The sequence below is a fragment of the Monodelphis domestica genome, chromosome 1 (genome assembly GCF_027887165.1).
Source record: "Monodelphis domestica isolate mMonDom1 chromosome 1, mMonDom1.pri, whole genome shotgun sequence".
In the NCBI taxonomy this organism is placed as follows: Eukaryota; Metazoa; Chordata; class Mammalia; order Didelphimorphia; family Didelphidae; genus Monodelphis; species Monodelphis domestica.
In genome coordinates, this window is record NC_077227.1 from 209,039,480 (window position 1) to 209,065,220 (window position 25,741).

Genomic DNA, 25,741 nt, shown 5'->3' on the forward strand with positions numbered 1-25,741 from the left:
TAAAACAATTCATTTACATCTTCTTAGCTATTAGATCAGTTGGGGAATATGAAGTTATTTTTCATGTCAGGGAAACCAACTATTAATATAACATTGGCATTTCAATGTATATTGACAAACATAAATGATAATGAATCAAATGATCATCTTCTCTACTATCTACCTTTTAGTTGTAAATCCTTAATTCTAGGCTGATTTTCTTCTTGCAATTTAGCATGTCTTTGGGCCATCGAAACATTTGGTATCTACTCAACAAATCTGTTGCAATGATAGGTGACTCTGACCTAATTTTTTCACTTAAGCCTAATCATGACTATTTAGGAAAGTAATTCTGCTATGAAAATTACACCATTCACTTCAAAACTAAGTACTAGGGACAGCTTGATGGCTCTGTGGATAGAGAGCCAGGTCTAGAGGTGGGAGGTTCTAGGTTCAAATCTAGCCTCAGATACTTCTTAGCTATTTGACCCTGGGTAAGTCACTTAACATCAATTGTCATTCTTCTACCTTGGGACCAATATCGATTTTAAGACAGAAGGTAAGGATTATTTTAAAAGAAAAAAGGAATAGGTCAAGTCAGGCAAACCCAATTTCTTTTATGATAGATCACCAGGCTAGCAGGTTAGGGAGCTGCTATGAAAGTTTACTCAGAACCTAGCAAAGCATTTGACAAAGTTTCTTGTGCTGTTTTTGTGAATAATATGGAATGATGTGGACTACATAAGAGTATGGTTAGGTAGTTACAAAACTGGTTATATATCTGAAGCATAAGAATGCTCATTAGTTTGATGTCAGCCCTGAAGGAGGTCTCTATGAAGGTTCCCTAGGGATTTTTGTCCTGTCTTCTACTCTTTAAAATTTTTGTCAGTAATTTACATAACCACATATTTGGATACTAGGTTTTACTTGTGTATAGAATTAGTATCATCAATAAAACAGGATATAATCTCTAAAAATGAATATATACATACATACATATTCATTTATGTATATATGTGTTTGTATATATATGTATGTGTATACATATACACAGTGTGAAATGAAGGCCCCCAGAGAGTATATTGTACACTTTGGACTGAGAACTTCAAGGAAATGCATGGTTCAGTTTGCTTATCTGCTGCTGCTAGTTCTGAAAGTAAGCAAAGGAGTATAGATAATATAATGCAGCCCTTTTTTGATGTAGCTTCCAAAAAGGTTAGTTAGTGAGATCCAGAAACTCTGGAACCAGAACTTGTCTTCCTCCGCAACTAAGGACAAAGATTTGGGATCTGGTGGAAATTAAAAGTTCGGTGTTGGTCACTGGCAGGACCCTTAGACTGCTTCTTGCTACAGCTAAAGAAAAATGAGTGGCCACAACTGTAGCATCAGCAGGGGAAAATGTGCCATCATATTTTTGCTGTGGAATCTCACTGACTTTAAGACCTTCTCTGAGGCACTCCTATCCTATCACATTTTATCATTTCTGTTTGCATTGCATACTTCCTCTCCTGAGACCCAGTAGCTTTTGTGCATTGTGGGAGTGGCAGATAAGAGTAACAGGGGAGTTGCTTTTGTGTAAAGACTTGGCTGAAACAACTATCATATTTTTAGGTAATACAAAGCTGGGAAGGAGATTTTATACCTTGAATGACAGAGTCAGAATTTGAAAAAAAAACCTCAATAGACTAGAATGGGGGGCTAAAGCTACTACGGCAATAGAATTAAATGTAGCTTGGGTTCAAAAAACCAACTGCACAAGTACAAGAAGGGCAAATATAGTTAATCCCCCAAAAGACCTTTGGCTTTTTAAATGGATTATAGTACATCAACTACCACCTGATAGCTGAACCTCAGGGTCACAAGGAAAACAGAGAGGGGGACTGACTGAACCACAGGAATCCCCATATTCACTTGTGGCAGCAGGGGGCTTTAGGCAGCAGAGTCCAGAGCAATCTGCCCAACCCAAGTCACTTGGCAGGAGCAGGGAAGTAGCAGAGTGGGGACCAACCCAGCCCCAAAAGCACCTGGGGTAAGTCTAACACAAGGTGCTGAATACATTTGGATAAAATAGCTGCAAACCTCCCCAGAGCAAGCCATCAGGGCTACCATTTTGACAGGTGCACCATGAGAAAAAAAGGCAGCCAGGCCTACCCCAAGTAGAATACTCTTTGGGCTTGAAGTAGTGCACCCTCTACTCCAGGAACAGAGAGGTACCTCAGTAGATAGATAAGGAAACACGGGAGAAAAAAAACTAGAAAAATGAGCAAAAGATAGATAAACAAAAAAGACAAAAAACACTGACCTTAGAAAGTTACTTTAGTGACAGGGAAGATCAGAATATGAACTCAAAAGAGGACAAGGCTGAAAAGAATATGTGAAGCCTCCAAGGAAAATGTGAAAGGATGTCAGGCCCCAAAAGAACCCTTGGAAGAAAAGATGTTAAAAAAACAAATATAAAAGAACTGGCAGAAAAACTCAACAGCTGAGGAAAAAAATCACTGAAGAAACTAATTCCCTTAAAAAGGGGAAAAGGAAAAAGGAAAGGAAGACATTGAAGAAATGTCTCCCTAAGGAATTGACAGAGGCCAGAAAAAGAAAATTGACAAAAACAACTCTTTAAAGAGTAGGACTGGCCAACTGGAAAAGGAAACACAAAAACTCAAGGAAGAGAATAACTCCCTAAGAATTAGAATCGAACAAATAGAAGCTAATGGAAACCATAAGACATCAGGAAACAATGAGGCAAAAATTTTAAAAAATGAAAAATAGAGGAAAATCTTAAATACCTCACTGGAAAAATGATACAGTAGTAATAATCAAGAATCATCAGAATTCCTGAAAGCCACAATAAAAAAAAAAAGAGCTTGGCCATCATGTTATAAGAAATCATCAGGGGAAACTTCCCTGATATCCTCAGATAAGAAGGGGAAATAGAAATTGAGAGAATCTACCAATCCCTTCCTGGAAGACACCCTAAAGCAAAATACCTCAGAACTATTATAACCAAATTCCAAAACTCTGAAGCCAAGGAAAAATTACTATCAGTCAGAAGTCAAAAAAGTCAAATATTGTGGAGCCATAGTCAGGATTACACAGGACTAGTAGCTTCTACATTAAAGGACTCTAAGGCATTGAATATGATATTCCAAAAAGCAAAAGATCTAGTACAACCTAGAATTATATACCAACAAAAATGAGCATAATTCTCCAGGGGGAAAATTCTCTTTCAGTGAACTAGAGGAATTTTATATTTTCCTGACCAAAAAAAAAAAACAAACCAGAACTAACAAGAAAATTTGATGAGCACATTTGACACTCAAGAGAAGGATAAAAAGGTAAAGTGAAAACTCAAGGGCTTCAATAAGGTTGAATGTGTACATTTATACCTGGGAAGGTGAGAACTAAAATAATTAGATAATTATGATACTTGAGAAAGGTATGGTACTCAAAATATGCAAGATAACTAAAGTACCTAAGATGTTTAAGAATGATATCACTATTAGAACAATGGAAAGGAATATACATAGAAAGAAGGAAGCTAATAAGATGGGCTCATATCACCACCATCACTAAAAAAAAAGGATGGGAAAAAGGAACACATGGGGAAAAGAGAAAAGGAGAGACAAAAGGGGGGTAAACTACCTCTAATTAAGAAGTACATAAGAGACAATTACAGTAGAGGAGAAGAAGGGGGGTGGGGGTGACTATACTTGAACCGTACCTTTATCAGAGCTAGCTAGCTCAAAGTGGAAATAATCCCACACTCAGCCAGTTAGAGAAACCTACCTCACCTTAAAGGGAAGTAGGAAGGTAAGGAGAGTAAAGGAAGGTGGGAAATGAACAAAAAAGGAGGGTGAACTAGGGGAGGTAGTTGTCCAAAGCAAAAAATCTATTAATGGTGAAAGGCTAAAGGTGGGGGGGTGGGAAGAGAGAAAGAGAGTGAGAGAGAGAGAGAGAGAGAGCAGAGTAAATGGGGAAAATAAGATGGAGAGAAACACAATCATATGACATCTACAGGAAGCTTATTTAAAATAGGGAAACACATACAGAATAAAAGTAAGAGGCTGAAGCAGAATCTGCTGTTCCTCAGCTAAAGTAAAAAAAAAAAAGCAGGGATAGCAATCATGATAGACAAAGCAAGGTAAATATTGATCTAATCAAAAGAGATAAGGAAGGAAATTACACCATGATAAAAGTCACCATAGATATGAAACAATATCAATATTAAACATATATGCACCCAAACAATATCCAGATTCCTAAAGGAAAAGCTACATGGGGTATAGAAGGAAATAGATAGTAAAAAGTTACTAGTGGGAGACTTCTACCTTTTCCTTACAGAAGTAGATAAATCCAACCAAAAATAGGAAAGAAATTAGGGAGATAAATTGAACTTTAGAAAAGCTAGAGATGATAGACCTCCAGAGAAAACTGAATGGGAACAGAGAAGAATGCACCTTTTCTCAGCTGTACATGGCACCTTCACAAAAATTGACCAATAATAGAGCATAAAATTTACCTCACATTCAAATGTAGAAAAGCAGAAATGTTAAATGCATACTTTCCAGCCTATAATGCAATAAAAATCATACTCAACAAAGGGCAGTAGAAAGACTAAAAATTAATTGGAAACTAAGTCTTACCCTAAAGAACAAATGGGTCAAAGAACAAGTCATAGAAACAGTTTCATTAAAGAAAATGACAACGAAAAGCCAACATATCAAAATCTATGGGATGGAGCCAAAGCATTACTTAGGGGAAAATTCCTGTCTCTTAATGCTTATATCAATAAATTGGAGAAAGAGGGGGCAGCTGGGTAGCTTAGTGGATTGAGAGCCAGGCCTAGAGATGGGAGGTCATAGGTTCAAATCTGGCCTCAGACACTTCCCAGCTGTGTGATCCTGGGCAAGTCACTTAACTCCCATTGCCTAGCCCTTGCTACTCTTCTGCCTTGGAGCCAATACACAGTATTGATTCCAAAACAGAAGGTAAGGGTTTAAAAATAAAATAAATGAGAGAAAGAAGAGGTCATTGAATTGGGTATACAACTAAAAAAACTAGAAAAAGAACAAATTAAAAATCCTCAATTAAATACTAAACTAGATATCTTGAAAATTAAGGGAGAGATTAATAAAGTTGAAAGTCAGAAAACCATTGATCAAGGAGTTGGTTTTCTATGAAAAATAAATAAATTAAATAGACAAAACATTAGTTAACTTGATTAAGAAAAAGAAGAAAACCAAATTTCCAACATCAAAAATGAAAAAGGTGAAATCACAACCAGTGAAGAGGAAGTCAGTGCAATTATTGCAAGTTATTGTGCCCAATTATATGCCAGAAAATCTGCCAACCTAAGTGAAATAGATGAATACTTACAAAATTATAAACTACATAGATTAACAAGAGGAAATAGAATACTTAAACAACTCTATCACAGAAAAAGAAATTTAATAAACCATCAAAGAGCTCCCTAAGAACAAGGCCCCAGAGCCAGAGGGATTCACAAGTGAATTCTACCAAACATACAAAGAACAACTAACTCTGAGACAAAATAAACTATTTAGAAAAATGAGAGAAGAGGGAATCTTTTCAAACTGTTTTTATCACACAAATATAGTATTGTACTTAAATAGAAAGAAAACCACAGACCAATCTCCCTATTGGCAAGGAGATTACATCATTATACTATAAAAATCATTCACCACAATCAATCACCACAAAACAGTGGGTTTTTTACTAGGAATGCAGGAATTATTAGGAAATAAATGCAGGAATATTAGTAAAACCATCAGCATAATTGACTATATCAATAAAAAGCCAACAGAAAACCACATAATTATTCCAACAGATGCAGACAAAACATTTGACAAAATATACCTATTCCCTATATAAACATTGTAAAACATTGGAATGAAGAGAACTTTCCTTGAAGTGATGATATCTATCTAAAACCTAAAAACCTTCCCAGTCATATCAGGGGTAAAACAAGGTTGGCCATTATCACCACTGTTATTTATTATTGAAGTAGGAATGCTCTTTATAGCAATAGGAGCAGAAAAAGAGATTGAAGGAATTAGAATAGGCATTGAAAATTATCACTCTTTGTAGATATGATGCTATACCTCAAGAAATCTAGAGAATCAACTAAAAAACCAATAGAAATAATTAACAACTACAGCAAAGTTGCAGGAAGAAATTAAATCCACACAGATCATTAACATTTCTATTTGCTACAAACAAAATCCAACAGCAAGAGATAGAAAAGGAAATTCCATTCAGAATCACTCTAGGGCCTAGGCAATATCAAATACCTGGGGTATACCTACTAAAATAAATCCAACAAGTATATGAACACAATTACAAAATGCTCTTTACACACAAAAAAAATTTTAGTCTTAAACAACTGGGAAAACTATTATTCATTGACAGGCTGAGCCAATGTAATGAAAATGAAAACCTAAATTAATTTACCTCTTCAGTGCCATATCAACCAAAGTACCCCAAAATTGTTTCCTAGAACTAGAAAAATAACAAAGTTAATTTGGAAGAACAAAAAGCCAAGAATATCATGGGAATTAATGAAAAAAATATAGAAGAAAGAGGCCTGGATATACCATATGTCAAGCTATACTATAAAGTAGTAATTATCAAAACAATCTAGAACTGGTTGAGAAATAGAGTTGTGGATCAATGGAATGGATTAGGCAATCACTCATGACAGTTAATGCGTATAGCAGCTTAGTGTTCAACAAACCCAAAGAATCAAGCTTTTGGGGAAAGGACTCACTCACTATTTGACAAAAACTGCCAGGAAAACTGAAAAGCAGCATGGTGGAGAGTAGGCTTGGACCAACACCTCACACCATACACTAGGGTAAAATCAAAAGGGTGACACCATAAACAAATGAGGGGAACATGGAAAAGTTTACTTGTCAGACTTATGATTAAGGGAAGAATTTATGACCAAGTAAGACATAGACATTGTTAGAAAAAATGGAATAGATAATTTTAACTACATTAAATTTAAAAGGTTTTGTACAAACAAAACCAATGAACCAAGATTAAAAGGGAAACAATAAATTTGGGAGGAAAATCTTTTAGCAAATATCTCTTGACAAGACTCATCTCTGAAATTTTTTTTGGTTTAAAACCCTTACCTTTCGTCTTAGAATCAATACTGTATATTTGAACCAGACTTGAACCCAGGACCTCTCATCTCTGGGCCTGTCTGTCAATCCACTGAGCCACCCAGCTGCCCTCATCTCTAAAATTTTATATAGAGAATGGAGTCAAATTTGTAAGAATACAAAGCATTCCTCAACTGAAAAATGGTCAGAGGATATAAATGGGCAGTTCTAAATTAAAACTATCCATAATCAGATGTCAATGTGTTACTCCCTAGCTGGGTTCAATATGTCAATGTGTTACTCTTTAGCTGGGTTTCCCATGGAATTCTTGCACCAGTAATTTCCTGGCAGAACATTTGGTATTTGGGGGAGGAAATTGGATTAGGTTCTCATGCTGGATGGGGAAAAGCTACGTGTCTTACTGCTTCTAAGCTAATGGCTACCTAGAGGTCTTGCATTCTGCGGTATACTGGGCATATTTCCACAGCCTTGCTGAATGGAAAGCCCCTGACTACCTAAATACTCAGAAGTTTTATGTTACATTTGTAAAATTAGAGGACTGAACTAGATGATCTGTAAGGTCTCTTATCTCTTTTATCTTATGGTACTATAAATGGCTATGTTGACAACACACACCACCAACAATCTAATTCATATAGTCGTCCATTTAATAATTACAACTTACTTAAAAACCAGATCTTTTCTAATTTATCTAAAAGTTTCAATGTCAAAACTAGGTTGACAATATTTCAAATACCTTTCATTTGATTGATGTTTCTGCTTTTAGATGAATGAACCCCTACAAGAATTTTTCTATTATATGAAGAGAAAGAAGGAATACTAGCTTTATTGAAGATCAACTATATAAACATTTTATATATGTTCCAGGCTTTTTGGTGAAGATGGAGAATTGAAGGACAGAGATACCTTTCAGTATTTATTGGCAGCTCACAGATAGATTTCCTTATTTTTAGGACCTTTAAAAAGTGGGTTTGAAATTAAACTATAGTAGAAGAGATACAGGTTTGACATTTAAAGAATGTTTTCTTGGTGATTGGTAATTCTTGTTGTGAAACACTTGCATCCTTTGCCAAAAAGAGATTGTAGAATTGTAGAAACTCTCTTAAAATTCTATGAAACCATCAGAATATTAAAATATACAGTAACAAGTTAACTGTCTCCTACATATTTAAGGTTAGGGGAGATATTAGAGGTTTTATATCTGACAAGTTTAAAAAATAAAAATGGGTTAAATGTTCTTATTATGGACATCAAGATTATTTTAAGGTTCAACTGATGAAAAGCAATATGTTCTACGTAATTCTATCCAGGTGTTTTCCTAAACCCAAAGTTAGAATGATAAAATGTCATACAAATTGTATATAATTTTCTGTGCTACTGGGCAGTTTTTAAAATTTGCTTTTTAAAGTTTAAACAGTTTTCTGGGAACATTCTGTTAGGTAATAATAATTGTTTTTATTAGCCTTGAATATATTTTTAAACTTCAAAAAATTCTTACAGCCTAATTTTTGAGAGAGCAAAGAATTCATTTCAGTTAAATACACAGAGAGGGATTAGTTATTTCTAACACCATGGCAATTCTGTGAGCCCAGACACTTAGTTATCTTTTGGGTATAGTTTTCAGTCTTGTCTAGAGACAGGGGGATTGATTGGATGGTTATTGAATTTTTTTAAAGCCTATTCTTTCTGTCACTAATCTAGTTGGCCTCCTACAGGTCCAATTATATGTGAATATGTTCCTTCTGCAGGGGTATGGGGGCAGCCATTCTGATCAGCTTGGTTTTGTGGCTAATTCTGGACACTTCACGAAATCCAAAGCAACTGATTTCCTTCACTGGTTTCTGTCTGTTCATCACCATCCTTTTTATTTGCTCCAAACATCACCATGCAGTAAGTTACAGCTCAGCTGCAGCCTTGACTGACATCAGGGGGCTGGGAAAGATGTAACTAACCACCCTAGCCCAGCAGCTACCTACTAACACAGAGTACAGCAGGGTGAATATACAATCTGCAGGGTTGGTAGAAGGTGATTGAGAGGCTCTCAGAGATTAGCAAAGCTCCTGTCATTCTGGATCAAGCTGAGTGTGAAAGTATTCTAGAGGGCTAGTTGGATTAGGGCATTTCCCAAGCAGGGCAGGAATCCTTTCAAGTAGAAGGTAGGTGTCTTTCCCACTTAGCAGGTCATCTTGCAGGGCAAAGGCTGCAAAGTATGGCTATAACATTAACTGGTTTGGGCTACTTTCAACCAAATTTTGATCCCTGAATTAACACAGTGATACAAACTCTTGCAGGTGGAGAGAAAGAGAAAACAAATCCCCAGTGCTCATGAGTACAAAGAGCTTTTAGAAAGCTTTTAGAATACTGTGAAACCAAACCATTGGAGTCATTTTATTTTGGTAACATCTTTACCAGTCTCACTGACTTAAAGATTTTTCTTCTCTGTTTCCTAACAGCTATAGAAAGTGATTTCTTAGAACCTTGTGTTAGGATTGATTCTAAACTAAATTGCTGAAATAGTCAATAACAAATAGGTTTTGATTTGTTTAGGAAAAGTTCGAGGAAGGTAACTGTGGGAAAATACTTAACACCCACAAATGGTCTGGTCAATGACCATTCAGTGCCACTATGACAAAATTTGCTTGTTGTAGTAGAATCCAAGTTCTAATACAGGTTGAATATAATAGCAATATGTTACTACTGGAAAAAACTAATTTTCACTGATTTAAAAAGTATTATGGAGCAGCTAGGTTGCTCGGTGAATAGAGAGCCGGACTTAGAGACAGAGGATCTTAGGTTCAAATCTGGCCTCAGACATTTCCTAGCTAGCTGTGTGACTCTGGCCATGTCACTTAATCCCTATTGCCTAGCCCATACCACTTTTCTGTCTTGGAACCAATATTTAGTATTGATTCTAAAACAGAAAGTAAAAGTTTGTTTTTTTTTTTAATATTATGCACAAGAATTATGGAGGAATCCTTAGACTTGATGAGTAAAAAAGTATAACAGGTTGTACTAAAATGGCATATATGTGACATCCCAGGTATCCTTTAGGACAGTGCTGTGGGGCCTTGGACTGCAGTTTTCTCTTGGGATCTTTGTCATCAGAACTAATCCTGGATTTGCTGCATTTCAGTGGCTTGGTAACCAAATTCAGGTACTAGGAACTGGTACTTTGGGGTCCCTAAAGATTGGGGTTTGGGAGGAAGCTCAGATTTTATCCTGTCGAGATACAAGGGAATTGATTAGATGGAGCTGAGTCCTTTTAAAGTCCATTCATTCTGTTACTGGTAGAGTCTGGGTAGCCTGGGTAGAACTGAAGGTAGAACATATGGAGGTGAGAGTGCCAGAGATAGAAGATGAGACCCATCACAAAAAGAGAAGATTTTTGCTGCTTCAGTACAAAGAACTAATTCCTTGTTATGATCTATATAGGCTAAACTGATCCACTATCTTAATGGACATGTATAGAGGGGCATCATCTGAGAAAACAGAATGTGAAAAGGGGCTATTGACCTGGGATCAGAAGTTTCCCACTTGATCCTCTGTTTTCAACCATCAAAAGAAAAGAATTACATATCCTAGAGACAAAGAGGGTTTAGAAGCAGAGATCTGTGCAAGATTCAAGAGTGGGCCATAGTAGCATTGTATGGTGTCACTGTAGATAACTAGGAACTGGCCAGTCATGATATTTGCAGGTCTCAGGTATTAATTATATCCTTTAATTCAAATAGCAATATTATAAAATACTAATTATGATTTGGTCCCAGGTACACTCTTCTGTTAGATACCCAAAGTTCTTGCTATATTACAGGCAAAGGAAAAGGAAATTTCTAAAATATATTTTCATTGGAGAGTAGAAGGGAAAAGATGTTTCCCCAGAGATTGGCACCTCACATTTGGATGGTAACACATTGGGTGGTTAATATTGCTTTTCTTAAAAAGCTTCCTTTATGCAGTCCAATTGCATGGTTTGGGGAATAATCTCAATAGGCAGGACTGTGTCTAACTTTACCTGTAAACTTCCAGACTAGAGTTCAATATTTTTCCGATATTTGTAGAATGAGAGGCCCCACTAAACTAGTTCCTATTATATTATGAGATAAAACAACTCTAGATTATAGGGGTATTGTCTGGAGAACTGAAAAGATTGTGTTTTAACATATGTGTCCTTATTTCCAGGTTTTCCTGGATTATACCACAGTTGGTTCCAGATTTGTCTTTGGAGACAGGCTGATTCAAGAGGTCTTTGCTTTTCAGGTCAGGTCATTTGTTAGAGTAGAAAGCTCTAAGTATTTAAATCTTTTTGTCAACTTTGCAAATAGTTTTCAAAAGTTATTACAATGGTCACAATTCTAATTAGTCCACCAAATTTGCTTTGGCGTTGTTTCTACGATGCAGATCCTAAGGGAAAAGAACAGACTCACTAAGTAGTTCATGTTTTCATGTTTTAGGTCTCAACCTCCCAGAAGGATAGAATAGCATTTGTAGGTTTCTGAATTATGTTTGAAGCCAAGGAACAAGAAACAACAATTTGCCAGACTCGGTGCTAGGCACTGAGATCACCTTACTGTGAAGGAGCGTACATTCTATCCCGGGAGACATGCACACACATTAGTGTATGCAGAAAAATGCAAGGCAGGGAAAAACAAGGGAGAGGGTAAAGGAAGGCATTCGCAGTTAGGGGCAGGTAGAGATTTGGAAAGCCTTCACCTAGAAGGCGGTGCTTGAGCTGCCTCTTGAAGGAAAAAAGTGATTGTGTGAAGTGGAGTTAAGAAAGCTGGCCTGAGAGTCACTGTAAAGGCATGGAGGCGTGCGCAGTGGTGCCCTGTTGGAAGGAAAGAGAAGAGGCTCATTCGACTGGACTGTGACGTACAGGAAGAGGACTGTCTAAGGCAGGGTGGGGCCAAGTTGTAGAGGGCTTTGAAAGCCTAGCACAGGAATTTATATTCTATTCTAGAAGCAATTAAGAGTGAGGCCGTGGTGGTCGTTTAGCTGAGAGATGGTGACAGCTGAAATAAAGTGGTGGCTCTATGAGCAAAGAGAAGGAATCAGACACAAGAGACGTTTTGGGGACTGACGTGTCAAGGGTTGACAATGGACTGAACATGAAGGGTAAGATTGAGGGTCTTAAGACTGGAGGATTAGCATGACGGTGATCCTTGTGGTAGAAATAGGCAAGTTGGGAAAGGGGGAGAGCTATGGGGAAGTAACGAGTTCCCTTTGGACATCCTGAGGTCAAGATGTCTATGGGACATCTAGAATGAGATGTCTAATAGGCAGCTGGAGGTGCAAGCCTGGCAGTCTGGAGAGGGACTTTAGGTTGATAAAGATGAATCCCTGGTTGCTGATGAAATCATCACGTGAAATAACCCAGAGGGAGAAGAGGTGACCCAGCACTGAACCTTGGGAGACACCTATAGTCAGTGACCATGACCTGGATGAAGATCTAGCAGAGGAGAAAGAAAGGAGTGGTCAGGTCAGCCGAGAAGAGCCAGGAGAGAGGAATGTCATGAAAACCTAGAAAGAGGAGAGTGTCAAGGAGAAAAGGACAAATCCAGGGAGGTTGCTATAAAGTCATTTTCTCTTCTTTAGGTTGTTGTTACCACCTAAAGTTGTTCCTCAGAAAAATCTCATATGTTCAGGGTGTATTTAGGGATTTATAAATCCCCTAATATACTCAGGAGAAAAGGTTGGGTTGTCTTTGGGATACTGCAAGCTTCCTGAGAAAGGAAAGGTTCATCTTTTTAATGCTACCATTCTACTGGTGTTGCGGTAGGGCAGTTAAACAAGGGATACAGTGGAGTCCAAGGAATTAAAAATTAATATCATATAGAAGACAATGAAAAGGCAGGTGTCGAATGTGAGCAGACTATAACATGTAATGAATGGGGAGCTTTGAAGATGAATAGGAGTAAAAGATGTCACCAAAGTATTAAATTGTCAACAATAAATAAACATTTATTAAGTGCCAGGTGCTGTGAATACCAATACTAAAAAGAAAGACAGTCTCTGCCTTGAAAGCAGAAAGCTGAAAAAAGATAGGGGGAGAAGGAAGGTGCCAGAAGTGTGTGACAAGGAAATCACTTTAAAAGACTGATATATATTAATTTAAGGTTGCCAAGGAATTCATCTATGTAATTCCTAAATGAAAACTCAAGTCAGCAGTCAACCTTTTATGGAGTTTAATTACAAACAGGATGAAGAAAGGTATTAGAGATAGAGAGAGAGAGGGAGAGAGAAAGGGGAGAGAAGGGAATAGGGCTTAAATACCCCTTCTGTTTAGGCTGGGCCAAAAGGCCCAAGCCCTTAGATAGCTGGGGCAAGAAAGGAGATCAGTCCCTATTACTCACGTGACCAAAATGGAGAAACAGTCTCAGGGGCCTCCACCTCCAGCTTCCTTCAGAGCAAGCTTCTCAGAGCACCTCTCCAACCACTCAGAGCCAAAACTCTCCAACCAACCCCACCTCAGTCCTCAGACCCCCCTATCTTTAAGGAAACCATCCAAGTTCCCTCCCCTCAGTTCTCCCATCTACCAATCACTGTCCATGTCTTCCCTGTGCCAATGGTGGCTCTAGCTTAACCCAGGACCGCCCAGAGGTCTCTGGCTTTGCACATGTCTGTTGAAGGTCATATTCTCAAATAATTAAATCTTGATCCTTTGCTACAGCCCTTCCTAAATCCTGTTACCCTGAGTAGGGTAGAGATTGGAATAATTAAATTTTGATCTATGCTGCAGCCCTTCCTAAATCCTGTTAGGACTGAGTAGGGTGGAGATTGTAATTTCCAAGACCTGGTTCTGTCATTCCAAGTATCTCTATTGTATCAATTCTAAAATCAATCATGACTCAAAGAACTTCCTGTTCTATGCTTAAGCATAGGTCAAAGCCCTTTCCATTGTTCAGCAAAAGGTTTCTGTCCTAAAGTAATCTTAAGAAGGGAGGAGGAGGAACCTCCCATGCCAATGGGGTTCACATTCCAATAGACTATCAGTAAGAAATTTTTCAAGTATGAAATTTCCCAATGGTGAAATTTCCAACATTTATAAGTCTAAGAAATTTTAAGGTTTACAAGTGGGGAAAGTATCATAAATAAAAAAAAAGTCCAAAATGAGTGTAGCCAGGTAGGAAATGAGATCTCTGAGGAGGAATCATATGAGAAGGAAAAAAAAGATAGGATAGTTGTATGGTTAGGAATTATAGGTGCATAGCGTGAGTGTGCCATGGTACCTCTTGATGTCAGAATGCTGCAAGGAAGGACTCCAAGTTAGGTAGCCTGTGACAAACTTGTGGTAGGACATGATTAAGAGTCATACAGGTTATGCAGGCATGGATGTATGTCATCTGCATCAATGGAGGGGACTCCATCACAAATCCTTTTGATCATGACTGGGTTTCCAAAAATTCAGATAATAGGGGCCACAGCTCCTGCACAAGATACTAAATATTTTGCTCCACAGAAAGTACATAAGATTCAAAGACTAATAGAAGCCCCAAACTAGATAAACACACACAAAAAATAACCTATCAGCTCTCTCTGAAAGGGAATTAAATTTGGGGTTGCCATCTGAGTAATCTTGGCATTCTAGTGAGTTTCTCTCACAGGATTTCACCCAAAACTTCTCACCAACCTGTGAGTCAGACTCCTCTTGGAATATAAACAAACTCTGGGGGTTTCTAAACAAGTAATCCCCTTCCTATTGGATCTTCCCTCTCCAAATAACTCATTGACTCTGCTCTCTACATAGTCAATCCTCTTTCTCCAAGGGCTGTACTTCTTGAAGAAATCATCTTCTTTCTCAGGAACAGGAATTCTTAGCCTTTGTTGTGTCATGGACCCCTTTGATAGTCTGGTGAGGCTTATAGATCCCTTTATAGAATGTTTTTAAATGCATAAAATAGAGTAATACAAAGGAAACTTGGCAAAGATACTGGAATGGTTTGCCATTTTTTTCTCCTGCTCATTTTATAGATGAGGAAATTGAGGCAAACAGAGTTAAGTGACTTGCCCAGGATCATGCAGCTATTAAGTGTCTGAGATTAGATTTGCACTCAAGAAGACTCTTCTTGACTCTGGGCCCCATACTCAATTCCTTGTACCACCTAGTTTCCCACTTTTATCTCTTAGTAGATCTATAATCTTAACACATGACCTACCAGTTAGGTTTCCCAAGACCGTGGATTTTAGAGCTAGAACCTTAGAGTCATCTGGTCCCTTTAGTTTACACATAAGGGACCTGAAGTCTAGAAAAATTGAATGGCTTACCTAGATCTCATAGGCACTAAGGAGAGGAGCCAGGATTCAAATCCAAGGCCTCTGACTCCAAATCTAGTAGTTCTTCCATTGAAGTACACAACAGTCTAAACAAAGTAATTTCTAAAATTCCTCCCATAGTCCTAAAATTATGGCCCTGTGGTTTTACAGGGCAGATGTAAGTGGAAATTCTTACCATATTTCTGTGTACCATTAAACTTCTGAGTGATGCTACAGAGAAATGTCTTTGGGGAAACCATATCAATTTTCAATTGATAGCTGGAGCACTAGAGCTTACAGCCACTTGAATTGATCGATTTAGCAAAAACCTGAAGTTAGTCTTTAAATTGTATATAGGGGGCTGCCAAGTAGCACAGTGTGAGCACCAGGCCTGGAGTCAGGAGGACCTGGGTTCAAATTTGGCCTCAGGCACAACTTCATTATGTGACCCTGGACAAGTCACTTAACTCCAGTTGCCTAGCCCTCACCACGCTTCAAACCGATACCAATTTTAAGGCAGAAGGTAAGGGTTTGAAAAGAAAGGGAAAAAGTAAGGGTTTGAAAAAACAAAAGTGCAGGTAGCTCTTGAGAGCTCTCTGTCATTGTGCAAGATCTATTTGTCTCTGACCAAACTCCAGACCCATGATGCCTTGTTCTGTCCACAGGTTTTGCCAATTATTGTTTTCTTCAGCTGTGTAATGTCTGTTCTTTATCACATGGGCCTCATGCAGTGGTTAATCCAGAAGGTAAATTTCTCTGTCTCTCACCCCAGCCACCCCATGTTGGAGCTCATTTAAAGTGGTACATAAGACAACTCCAGACTGTGCTTTATCCTGGATTTTGTGGGGGGGTGCTTTTCTAGATCCCTCTCTAGTTAATACTACCACTAATGCCACCATGATGTGACTTTACAGGGCAGATGTAAGTGGAAATGCTTACCCCATTTCTGTGCACAGTTAAACTTCCTAGTGATGCTACTGAAAAGTTTCTTTGGAGAAAACACATCAATTTTCAACTGACAGCGACTAGAGCTTAGATTCTAAATTATCTAAATTATCATTGATATATTGCTGGGACTTGAAAAGCCACCATTAAGTTCAAAAAATGAAAAAGTAGTTGTTAGATAAGCTTGAAGTTTTACTCAATTCTCAGAGGCTTTATTGAACACACTTCTTTAAAAATAGAATAGATCTTGGGGGCAGCTGGGTAGCTCAGTGGATTGAGAGCCAGGCCTAGAGATGGGAGATCCTGGCTTCAAATCTGGCCTCAGACATTTCCCAGCTGTGTGACCCTGGACAAGTCACTTGACCCCCATTGCCTAGCTTTACTACTCTTCTGCCTTGTGTAAAGATTAAATTTTAGGGGAGATGGGGAGACTGAGGCATCTGAGGCAGGTAGAAATTAGTTTCTCTCTGCAAGGAGTATTATATTTTTTAGAGGTTTATTAAAGGTTAAAGATTAAAGAATATACAAGTAAGAAACATGTGCCTAGGCCAGAGGCCTAGACAAAATAACCTCACATCACGCAAGAGACGAGCCTGCTCCACAATGGAAGTCCAAAAAGAGCCAAGAGAGCAAGCCTCAAAAGCCTTTGAATCAGCTTAAATACCTTCTCATCTCGGCTCAGGTGAGATTACAAGGCATTCTGGGGAAGTGGAGCAAAGGCTTGTGGGGATTGTAGTCCTGTATTCGAGTCTATTTTTTATACTTGGAACCAATACACAGTATTGATTCTAAGATGGAAGGTAAGGGTTCAAAAAATAGGTCTTAATGATGTTCTTTTATGTACAACAATGTTAATTTTCAAATGCAAAAAGACAATACTAAGAACAATACAAAATGATGGACTATCCATCTGTAGCCTTAGAATCACCTGAATCCAAGCTTAAAAATTGCAAATAAAAGAGCTTCTCAACAAGGAGTTGAGAGGGAGCCAGAGGGAAGAATTAAAGAAGAGGTGGAGATGAATTCAGAGATTTCCACCATTTTACATTTCTGACCTCTAAATGTCCTTTTCTTTATCTTTATGCAGAGGATAATATTAATGGGTGGGGAAAGTACAATTGTTCAATGAAGAAAAAGCAATTTTGAATATGAGAAAATGAGTAGATTGAGCCTCTGTAAGCCATTTTTTGTTACCATCACATTTCCTCTTTTCATCTTTACCTACTCCTTTATGATCATAGAATGCAGACTGCCATATGTGGTTGAGATAATGAAGAAGAGGAGGAAGATGCTAAAAATTAGGCTTCATGAAATTGCAGAATGAAAATAAGAAGTCATTTCAGTGAACATAAGTGAAAGAAAGCAGCCATGTAACCAGATAAGAAGTTTGGTCTATAGTTTGCCTTTAAGGATTATATATAATACTTTGATGAGTGTTAAGAGTTGACATTAACCATGGCTAAGCCCTTTCTTCTGAATTAATATGGATAACCATCTTCATATTGGGAAACATGAGGAAGACCCTGGGAAAGGACAGCACCGAAAATAATCAAACCATTGTGGCATATAAATTGAAGTCAATGTAAAACCTGTGCATAGAGGCCTCAAAGTAGTTTTAGTGTTATCATGTCAGTGTATAGACCTATAGACTCATTTAAGAGATCTGGTAAGAAAAAAATGTGCATCCAGTACTTATTTTGTCTGCTTCATGTGCAATGTTTCCCTTTCTTTTATAGATTGCCTGGTTGATGCAGGTCACCATGGCTACCATAGCCACAGAGACTCTGAGTGTGGCAGGAAATATCTTTGTGGGTATGGTAAGCAGCATACAATCTTTAACAGCTTCAGAATAGTTTTTAAGAACCACACAGAGCTCTACTTTAGATGAAAAAGAACCTTTTAGAATTTTAGTTTTTAGAATGTCCACATCAGCAGTAACTATTCTCTGCTTATCTAAAGCCTTCTTGATCCATGACTATCTTGTTTTGCAAATCTAGGTAGCAGAAATACCATGTTTATTTCTATGAAGCCATTTCATGAAGTGGTCAAAAATATGTCTGTCCATGTCTAAGAGTTTGATTTCCTTCTCTTGTTTGCAGACAGAGGCACCTTTACTGATCCAGCCTTACCTTGCAGATATGACACTGTCTGAAATCCATGCCATGATGACTGGAGGTTTTGCCACTATTGCAGGCAGTGTAATGGGAGCCTATATGTCTTTTGGGGTAAGAACTACTCTCTCAGCCTTGTTTGAGCAAAAGCATCAAGCTCTAATACAGTGAGGAAGCACAAGTTCCTTAGGCAAATTTCCCAGACTTATGATGTTACTGTTTTTCTTTAGTGCTGTCCTTTGATGGAATGTGAGCAAATGCTTTATGGATGTTAGGATATTAAGAGCTTTGATCCTTTTTTTTTTTTTTGAAAGGCCATGGAGAGAAAATGAGATCCTTCAGAGAATTTCCTATTGAATTCTCTCTCTCTCTCTCTCTCTCTCTCTCTCTCTCTCTCTCTCTCTCTCTCTCTAACCAATTACATGTAATAACAAATTTCCATATGAATTATGATTCAAATTCCCTCCCTTCCTCCCTTCCTCCCTTCCCTCTCCTCTCTTGTAGCTGGTAAGCAATTTGATCTGGGTTATATGTGTATTACCATGCAAAACATATTACCATATTGTTCATTTTTAAAGAAGATAATCATACAAAACCAAAACCCCAAAATAAAAACCCAAATGTGAAAAATCGTATGCTTTCATCTGCATTCTGATGCCAGCAGTTCTTTCTCTAAAGGTGAATGGCATTCTTCTTTACAAAGTCCCTCAGAATTGTCCTGGATCATTATATTGCTGAGAGTAGCTAAATCTATCACATTTAATCCACATTTGATCATCCCACTATATTGCTGTTACTGTGTACAATGTTCTCCTGGTTCTGCTTATTTCACTCTGTATCAGTTCATGAAGGTCTTTCCAGCTCTTTCTGAAATCATTCTGTTCATCATTCCTTGCAGCACAATAGTATTTCATCACCATCATATACCACAATTTGTTCAGCCATACTCCAATTGATGGATATCCCTTCAATTAATTATTGAATTACTCCTGGAACATAAGTTCTCCATATCTCTCATAATACCTGTTTCTAATATAGTTCTAGGAACATTTGTAAGCTTCATGTGGTATGTTATCTAGGGATAATGACAAGAAAACTTTGCCTAAAGGGTGCCTAATTTTGCCATAGTTTATTATATGACATAGATCAATACCATAGGGATATTAAACATTCCCCTTCCTACCCACATTTCATTTTGCCACATTTCTTCTGCTGTATGTGTGGGGGAAGGAAGGAACAGCTGTCTGCACTAAAAACCCTGTGATACTTCTTGGGCTCCCAGTCAAGAAAAAGATATGTCCAGGAAGAATCCAAAGAAGTGAGGAGGTTCCACCTAATAACCTGCCCCAGTCTGAGTTCTTCTAGGTGATTACATTTGTTCCAGGCTCTCTCGTGTATTTTATTCAGCTCTAGAGAAAGCTCCAGGGATCCCTCTTAAGTATAAATTTCTCCATTGGACCTAGGTTTGACCTGCTAATGGGAGAAAGAGTTCTCTGACTATCTGGAACTGGCCTGGCCAGGGAGTGCTCCTTTCTGGCAGCTGAGCCAGAATTGTTCCCTAAGCCACTTCTCCCATACCTTATTTTGGAGTAAGCCTAGAGACCCCTGAAGTCACTCAGAAATTTAGCATTCAGAGATAGTTTCCATTTGCCTTTATTCTAGGGATTGGTACTTGTACTTTTCTAGTGTTGTTAAGAGAATTCGCCAAGACATAATATATGAAACATTCATCTGGATAAAGATAAGCTAACCTAATACAATGGCATTTCTTAATTCTTTCATTACATTTATTTAATAGGATCAGATATAATCCTATTTAAACCACCAGAACAATTGACTGATAAATTAATATTGAAAACATCATTCTAGTACCTATAAAGAATTTAATTCTTGCTTAGATCAGATCCACAGTAGATATGACAGTGCTGAGTTGAGATTTGTACCTAATAGAGGAAACATTCTCATATACATGAGAGAAAAAGGAAAGGAAATCCAATATTTGGGGGCAGTATTATATCCAGTGCTTCTTATTTGTCTATAATATTTCTTAAACATAGAGCTAATTTATGCAATAATTTTCCAACCTGGTGAAGTATACCTTCCCGCCCCCCCATTTGGAATTTTTTTTTATAAAGGAACCAATTCCTGTTAACTGGTCTTTCAGATTGACTCCACATCTCTGATTGCTGCCTCTGTAATGGCTGCACCTTGTGCTCTTGCATTGTCCAAGTTGGTTTACCCAGAAGTGGAAGTCTCCAAGTTCAAGAATGAGGAGGGAGTGATACTGTTATATGGGTGAGTCCAATGGGGTACAGAGAGTTAAAGAGATTAGAAATATTCAGTCAGGTATGGGAAAAGAGTGACTGTCATAGGCTGAGTGACAATGAGGTAACAGCCCCAGTGAAATAGTCCCAAGGTAAGCAGTTGTCCCAGTATAATAGTGATAATTAGGGAAGAAAGAGGGTTTTCACATGAATTGCTCAAGAAGCAACTCTAAAGACAACCTTTCTCGCCTTCTGCCTACCTAATCCGACTTTACACCTCTTGTTTAAAGTCACTTGTAAAAATTGCTTTCCTTTTCCATTTTCTGGGAATGCCCCCTCACCATTCTCCAGACTTTTCCCTGTCTCCCTGGTATTCTCCAAATTATAAAAATGCCATATATCACCTATCATTGTTCCATACTGCCCCATTGTCCCTCTCCTTCCTATATTTCTTTTTCTCTCCCCTTCGGTTGTGTTATCCATTCTGTACCTGCTCATTTCTCTCATCTTTCACTTTTGGCTCTAAATGTTCTTGAGTCATTTCATCCTTTCTGACCCATCAGCCTTCTATTTCCCATCCTTGGTATCCTCAAGAAACCTATTGTCAGTTATCAGATGCTCTGGGTAAATGCACTTAGTCAGGAAAAGAGAAGCTAAGGGAGGATGTGATACCCAGGTCCTTTGGTATTTGAAAGGCTGCTATGGAGAATAGGATTTAGGTTTGTCCTGGTTGCCCTTTGAGCATAGAACTAAGAGCCCTTGGAAGAAGAAGCAGAGAAGGGGGTTTAAATGTAATAAAAGGTCAGCGGTCCTAATAATGGAATGGTATACCTCAAGAAATAGTAGCTCATCATCAGATGTGATCAAAAAGTGGTTGAATTATCATTTGTCAGAAGTTGTATAGTTATAGGCGGAAATGATGGTTCTTGCAGTGCTTTCCACTTCTAAGAATGCTTTTGTGATCTCTTGGTTCCTAATCTCATTTCCATTCCCAGACTTCCACTATGTTGGGATTTCCCATTTGTCCAAATTAGACCATGAATCGACAAGTTAGGACAGATCTTTATAGTCGCTAATGTTTAAAAACAATTCAGTAAAAATAATTACTGATGCCAACAGGGAGGCGCAGAACCTTTTGGAAGCTGTTACCAATGGAGCAGCAATTTCAGTAGGAGTAGTTGCTAACATTGCTGCTAATCTGATTGCCTTCCTGGCCATATTAGCCTTTATCAACACAACCCTCTCTTGGCTAGGGGAGATGGTGAACGTACAGGGCCTCAGCTTCCAGGTAATATGTTATTTCATTGTTAAGAATGGTTAATTTGGGGGCAAGTAGTTGGCTCAGTGGATGGAGAGCCAGGCCTAGAGATGGGAGGTCCTGGGTTCAGATCTGCCTCAGACACTTCCCAGCTGTGTGACCCTGGGCACATTGCCTAGTCCTTACCACTCTTCTACCTTGGAACTGATACTTAGTATTGATTCTAATCTGGAAGGTCAGGGTTCGAAAAAAGAATGATTAGTTTTTCTAGCAGTAGTCAGTGAGCTATAAGAACTTTGCTTGTGCCCTGAGTACTTGAGTTTTGAATCCAGGCAAACAGCCCTATGCCAGTATGAGTGACTTCAGGTAGGAGCTCCCTGCTAGCTACCAGAGGTAGGGTACAGCTGGGTTCTACAGGACCTTGATGCTGTGACCACTAGTTTCATATGCCCTGCCCAAAGTGTCAGGTGGCTAGCCTTGAAGAAAGGAAGTCTATAGAGGAATTACTTACTAGTTTCTTTTTACATTAATTTTCCTTTGTACTAAACTCTCTCTTAGGTCATCTGCTCATTTGCTTTACGACCCATAGCTTTTATAATGGGTGTAGACTGGGAAGACTGTCCAATAGTAGCAGAGATGTTGGGAATAAAATTCTTCCTGAATGAGTTTGTGGCCTATAAGCAGTTGTCTCAGTACAAGAACAGACGTCTCTCTGGAATAGAGGAATGGATCAAGGGGGAGAAACAGTGGATTTCTGTAAGTGATAGCAGAGAAGCATCTGAAGTTTCAGTCATGATGTTTACCTGCTTTTAGAGCAAAATTAAGGGTAGTCTCAAGAAAATCCTTTTCACGGTCTTATAATTAACATAGGAAAAAATAGCAAGATCTTGTTTATCAATATCAGGGTCTTTTACTGCTAATATTTCTTAATCCAAGCCTCCTAGTCATCATTTCCTTAGGTTCTTATCTATCTCTCTAGAGTCAAAGTATTGCCCTGAGGCTGGTAAAAAGGAAATAGTTATATTTGATAACCTTAAAATTCAAGCACACCCAAACATTCCGGTAAATCCATATCATTACTGTTAGGTTAGTTTCGTTCTTCTTGTGACCAGTCCTGCTGGTCCCATGGACTTCATCTACTTTGTTCACACTGAATTAGTTTTTAAAAATGCATGTCACATCATTAGATACTGTAAAGGCTTTCTCTGATGAAGAACTTCACAACTCCTAATGATGACTACAAGGGAGTATTTGTTTTATGTCACAGGGTGGACAGCACCCTGATCACCTAATAATAATGTTTTTCACCCTACGTTATCAGAATTCTAGTTGACTCTCCTCTTTGGAAAGGCTTTATGGGAGAGGATTAACAAAATGATCCTCCCTGCCATTTAAAATTTGGGACAATCATAATACTATCAAATATGACCCTTAAAGAATTGTTAGAACACAACTCTGAATGAATTTATGTAAAATTCAGTACTTGGATTCTGAAGTGTCACTAAAATAATAAATAAACTAGATTTGTAGGTTTTAAGCTGGAAGGGATTTTAGAGTGATCCAGTCTAATTCCCTTATTTTACAGATGAAGAAACTGAGACTAAGAAGTGATATGGCTTCCCAAGGTCCAATAGTAGCAGAATCAACATGTGAACCTAGATCTTGGGACTCACTGCTTGTTTCACAATGTACTAATAATAAACTTTGCTAGACAGAGATAGCATAAATTTCGATCTATATCTACTATATATAGATAGATCTATCTATCTATATATAGATAGATATATATATCTATATCTATATTTAGTTTTTAGCTAATATTTTATTTTTTCTTATCAAACTTTTTCCATTCAAAGATGTTTTTATTTTCTCAATTCCAGGTAATAATAATTTTCAACATACATTTTCTAAAATTATAAGATCCAAACTGTCTCCCTCCCCCTCCCCCACTCAGAGAGAGTAAGTGATTTGATCTGGGCCATATGTGTATTATGAAAAACACACTTCATTGTTGTAAGAGCACACTCATACAAAACCAAAACCCCCGAATAAAATCATAAATACTCTGATGTGAAAAACTGGTATGTTTTGATCTGCATCTGACTCTAACAGTTCTTTCTCTACAGGTAGATAGCATTCTTTGTTACAAGTCCTTCAGTTTTGTCTCAGATCATTGCATTGCTAAGAGCAGCCAAGTGTTTCACAGACGATCATTGTACAGTATTGCTATTGCTGTGTACAATGTTCTCACAGTTCCTATCAAATTTTTAAAAGCAAAGCTGGTACAAGGGAAAAGTTGCCTAATTTGAGTTTTGGTGCTTTCCATTGGTTTCTTTTCTTAGTGAAGGTGCTATCACAGTCATGTAAGTAAAAAGCAAGTTGAGGGGAAAGGTTAGTAGAAAAAAAAAAGTTGGCGTCATCCACAGACTTGATTGCACACTCTTTAGTTGACAATACTTTATTCTCGGAGTTTTCCAGAGAATCAGAATGCTTAATATCCCACTAACATGTCTCCATGGCTATTTTTCTCAGACTTTTCCTTCAAATGCCAAAAAATCAATTTGAGATATTCACAGGTACCAAAGCAGACAAACAAACAAAAAACCCAAGAAGCTCCTGCCCTCATCTGCCACTGAAGAGACGAGTACCTACTCTAGTGTTTTCCTATGGGAAATTCTGTAGTTTGTGTCTGCTCGAGATTTCTTAAAGATATTTAGAATGGAAAGGCTAGGAACACTAGATTTTATAAAGCTAACCTCAATGATGCCTACAGCTTCTCCTGTACTTTTTTTTCAAGGTGAGAGCAGAAATCATCACAACTTTTGCTCTTTGTGGATTTGCCAACCTGGGCTCTATTGGGATCATATTAGGAGGCCTGAGTGAGTGAAAGAAACACATTGTCTATTTCCCATCCTTTACTAGAACTCCTTCTAAACAATAATAGGATCTTAGAGACCATGATGGAGATGATCGAAAGGGCTAAATGAGGATTTTGTTGTGGCATCTGTCTATAGAATTAAAAGTGTAGATGCAATATAAAATGTGATGGAGAGAGATGGAACAATAAAGTTGGAAATATTATAACATCCCATAGATGTGACAAATTTAGCTCAGTAATCATTATTAAGTGCTTGCTCTATGCAATGTGCTGTGCTAAGTGCTGGGGAATTCAAAGACAAGATGAAAAGATGCCTTTCCTCAAGAGTTCTGTATGTTACTGAAGAGATAACAATATGTACCAGAATAGGTAAATAAAAAATAATTAGTTTGAGGAAGAAGGGGGCAACTGGTAAGAAACAGAAAAAGGCTTTCTTTGGGAGGTGGTACTTGAACTAAAGCTTGAAAGAAGCTAAGGGATCTGAGAGACCTATGTGAGGGAATGTATCCAAGACACATGGGGGCAGCCTGTGCAAAAGCACAGAGATGGACGACAGAAATTATTATTAAGTAAGCAGCTACTGGATCATTTTGTCTGAAAGAGTATGCAGAGCCCAAAATAAAACAAGTCAAGAAAGGAAGAATGGAGCCATATTGCAGAGGTTTTAAATGCCAAACTGACATTTGTATTTTATCCCAGAGACCACAGGGAACCACTATAGATTCCTAAGCAGAGAAGATATGTGTGTCATACAAAAATATTAATTTGGTAGTAGTGTAGAAGAAGAATTGGAAATGGGAGAGATAGGAGAGAGGGAGAACAGTTGGAAAGCTGCTGCAGTAGTTTAGGCAAGAAGTGCTGAGGGCCAGAAGTAGAGCAGTAACTACCTGAGCAAGTAAAAGGGAAAG

General features: G+C 38.0%; 1 protein-coding gene across 9 annotated transcripts in view; it reads left to right on the forward strand.

Annotated features, from left to right (window-relative positions):
- LOC100013176 (sodium/nucleoside cotransporter 1-like) overlaps positions 1–25,741 on the forward strand; it is a 48,794-nt gene that overhangs the window by 11,181 nt on the left and 11,872 nt on the right. For 7 of the 9 annotated variants that reach the window (XM_007472489.3, XM_007472486.3, XM_007472484.3 and 4 more), the window contains 10 exons: positions 8,876–9,017; positions 10,168–10,281; positions 11,307–11,384; positions 16,043–16,123; positions 18,059–18,139; positions 18,422–18,547; positions 20,598–20,728; positions 21,817–21,985; positions 22,514–22,711; positions 24,753–24,834. In XM_007472489.3, coding sequence (XP_007472551.2) covers positions 8,876–9,017; positions 10,168–10,281; positions 11,307–11,384; positions 16,043–16,123; positions 18,059–18,139; positions 18,422–18,547; positions 20,598–20,728; positions 21,817–21,985; positions 22,514–22,711; positions 24,753–24,834 — 1,202 coding nt within the window. The remainder of the gene's footprint in view (positions 1–8,875; positions 9,018–10,167; positions 10,282–11,306; positions 11,385–16,042; positions 16,124–18,058; positions 18,140–18,421; positions 18,548–20,597; positions 20,729–21,816; positions 21,986–22,513; positions 22,712–24,752; positions 24,835–25,741) is intronic. The other 2 variants (XM_007472491.3, XM_007472492.3) reach the window with 2 other exon arrangements.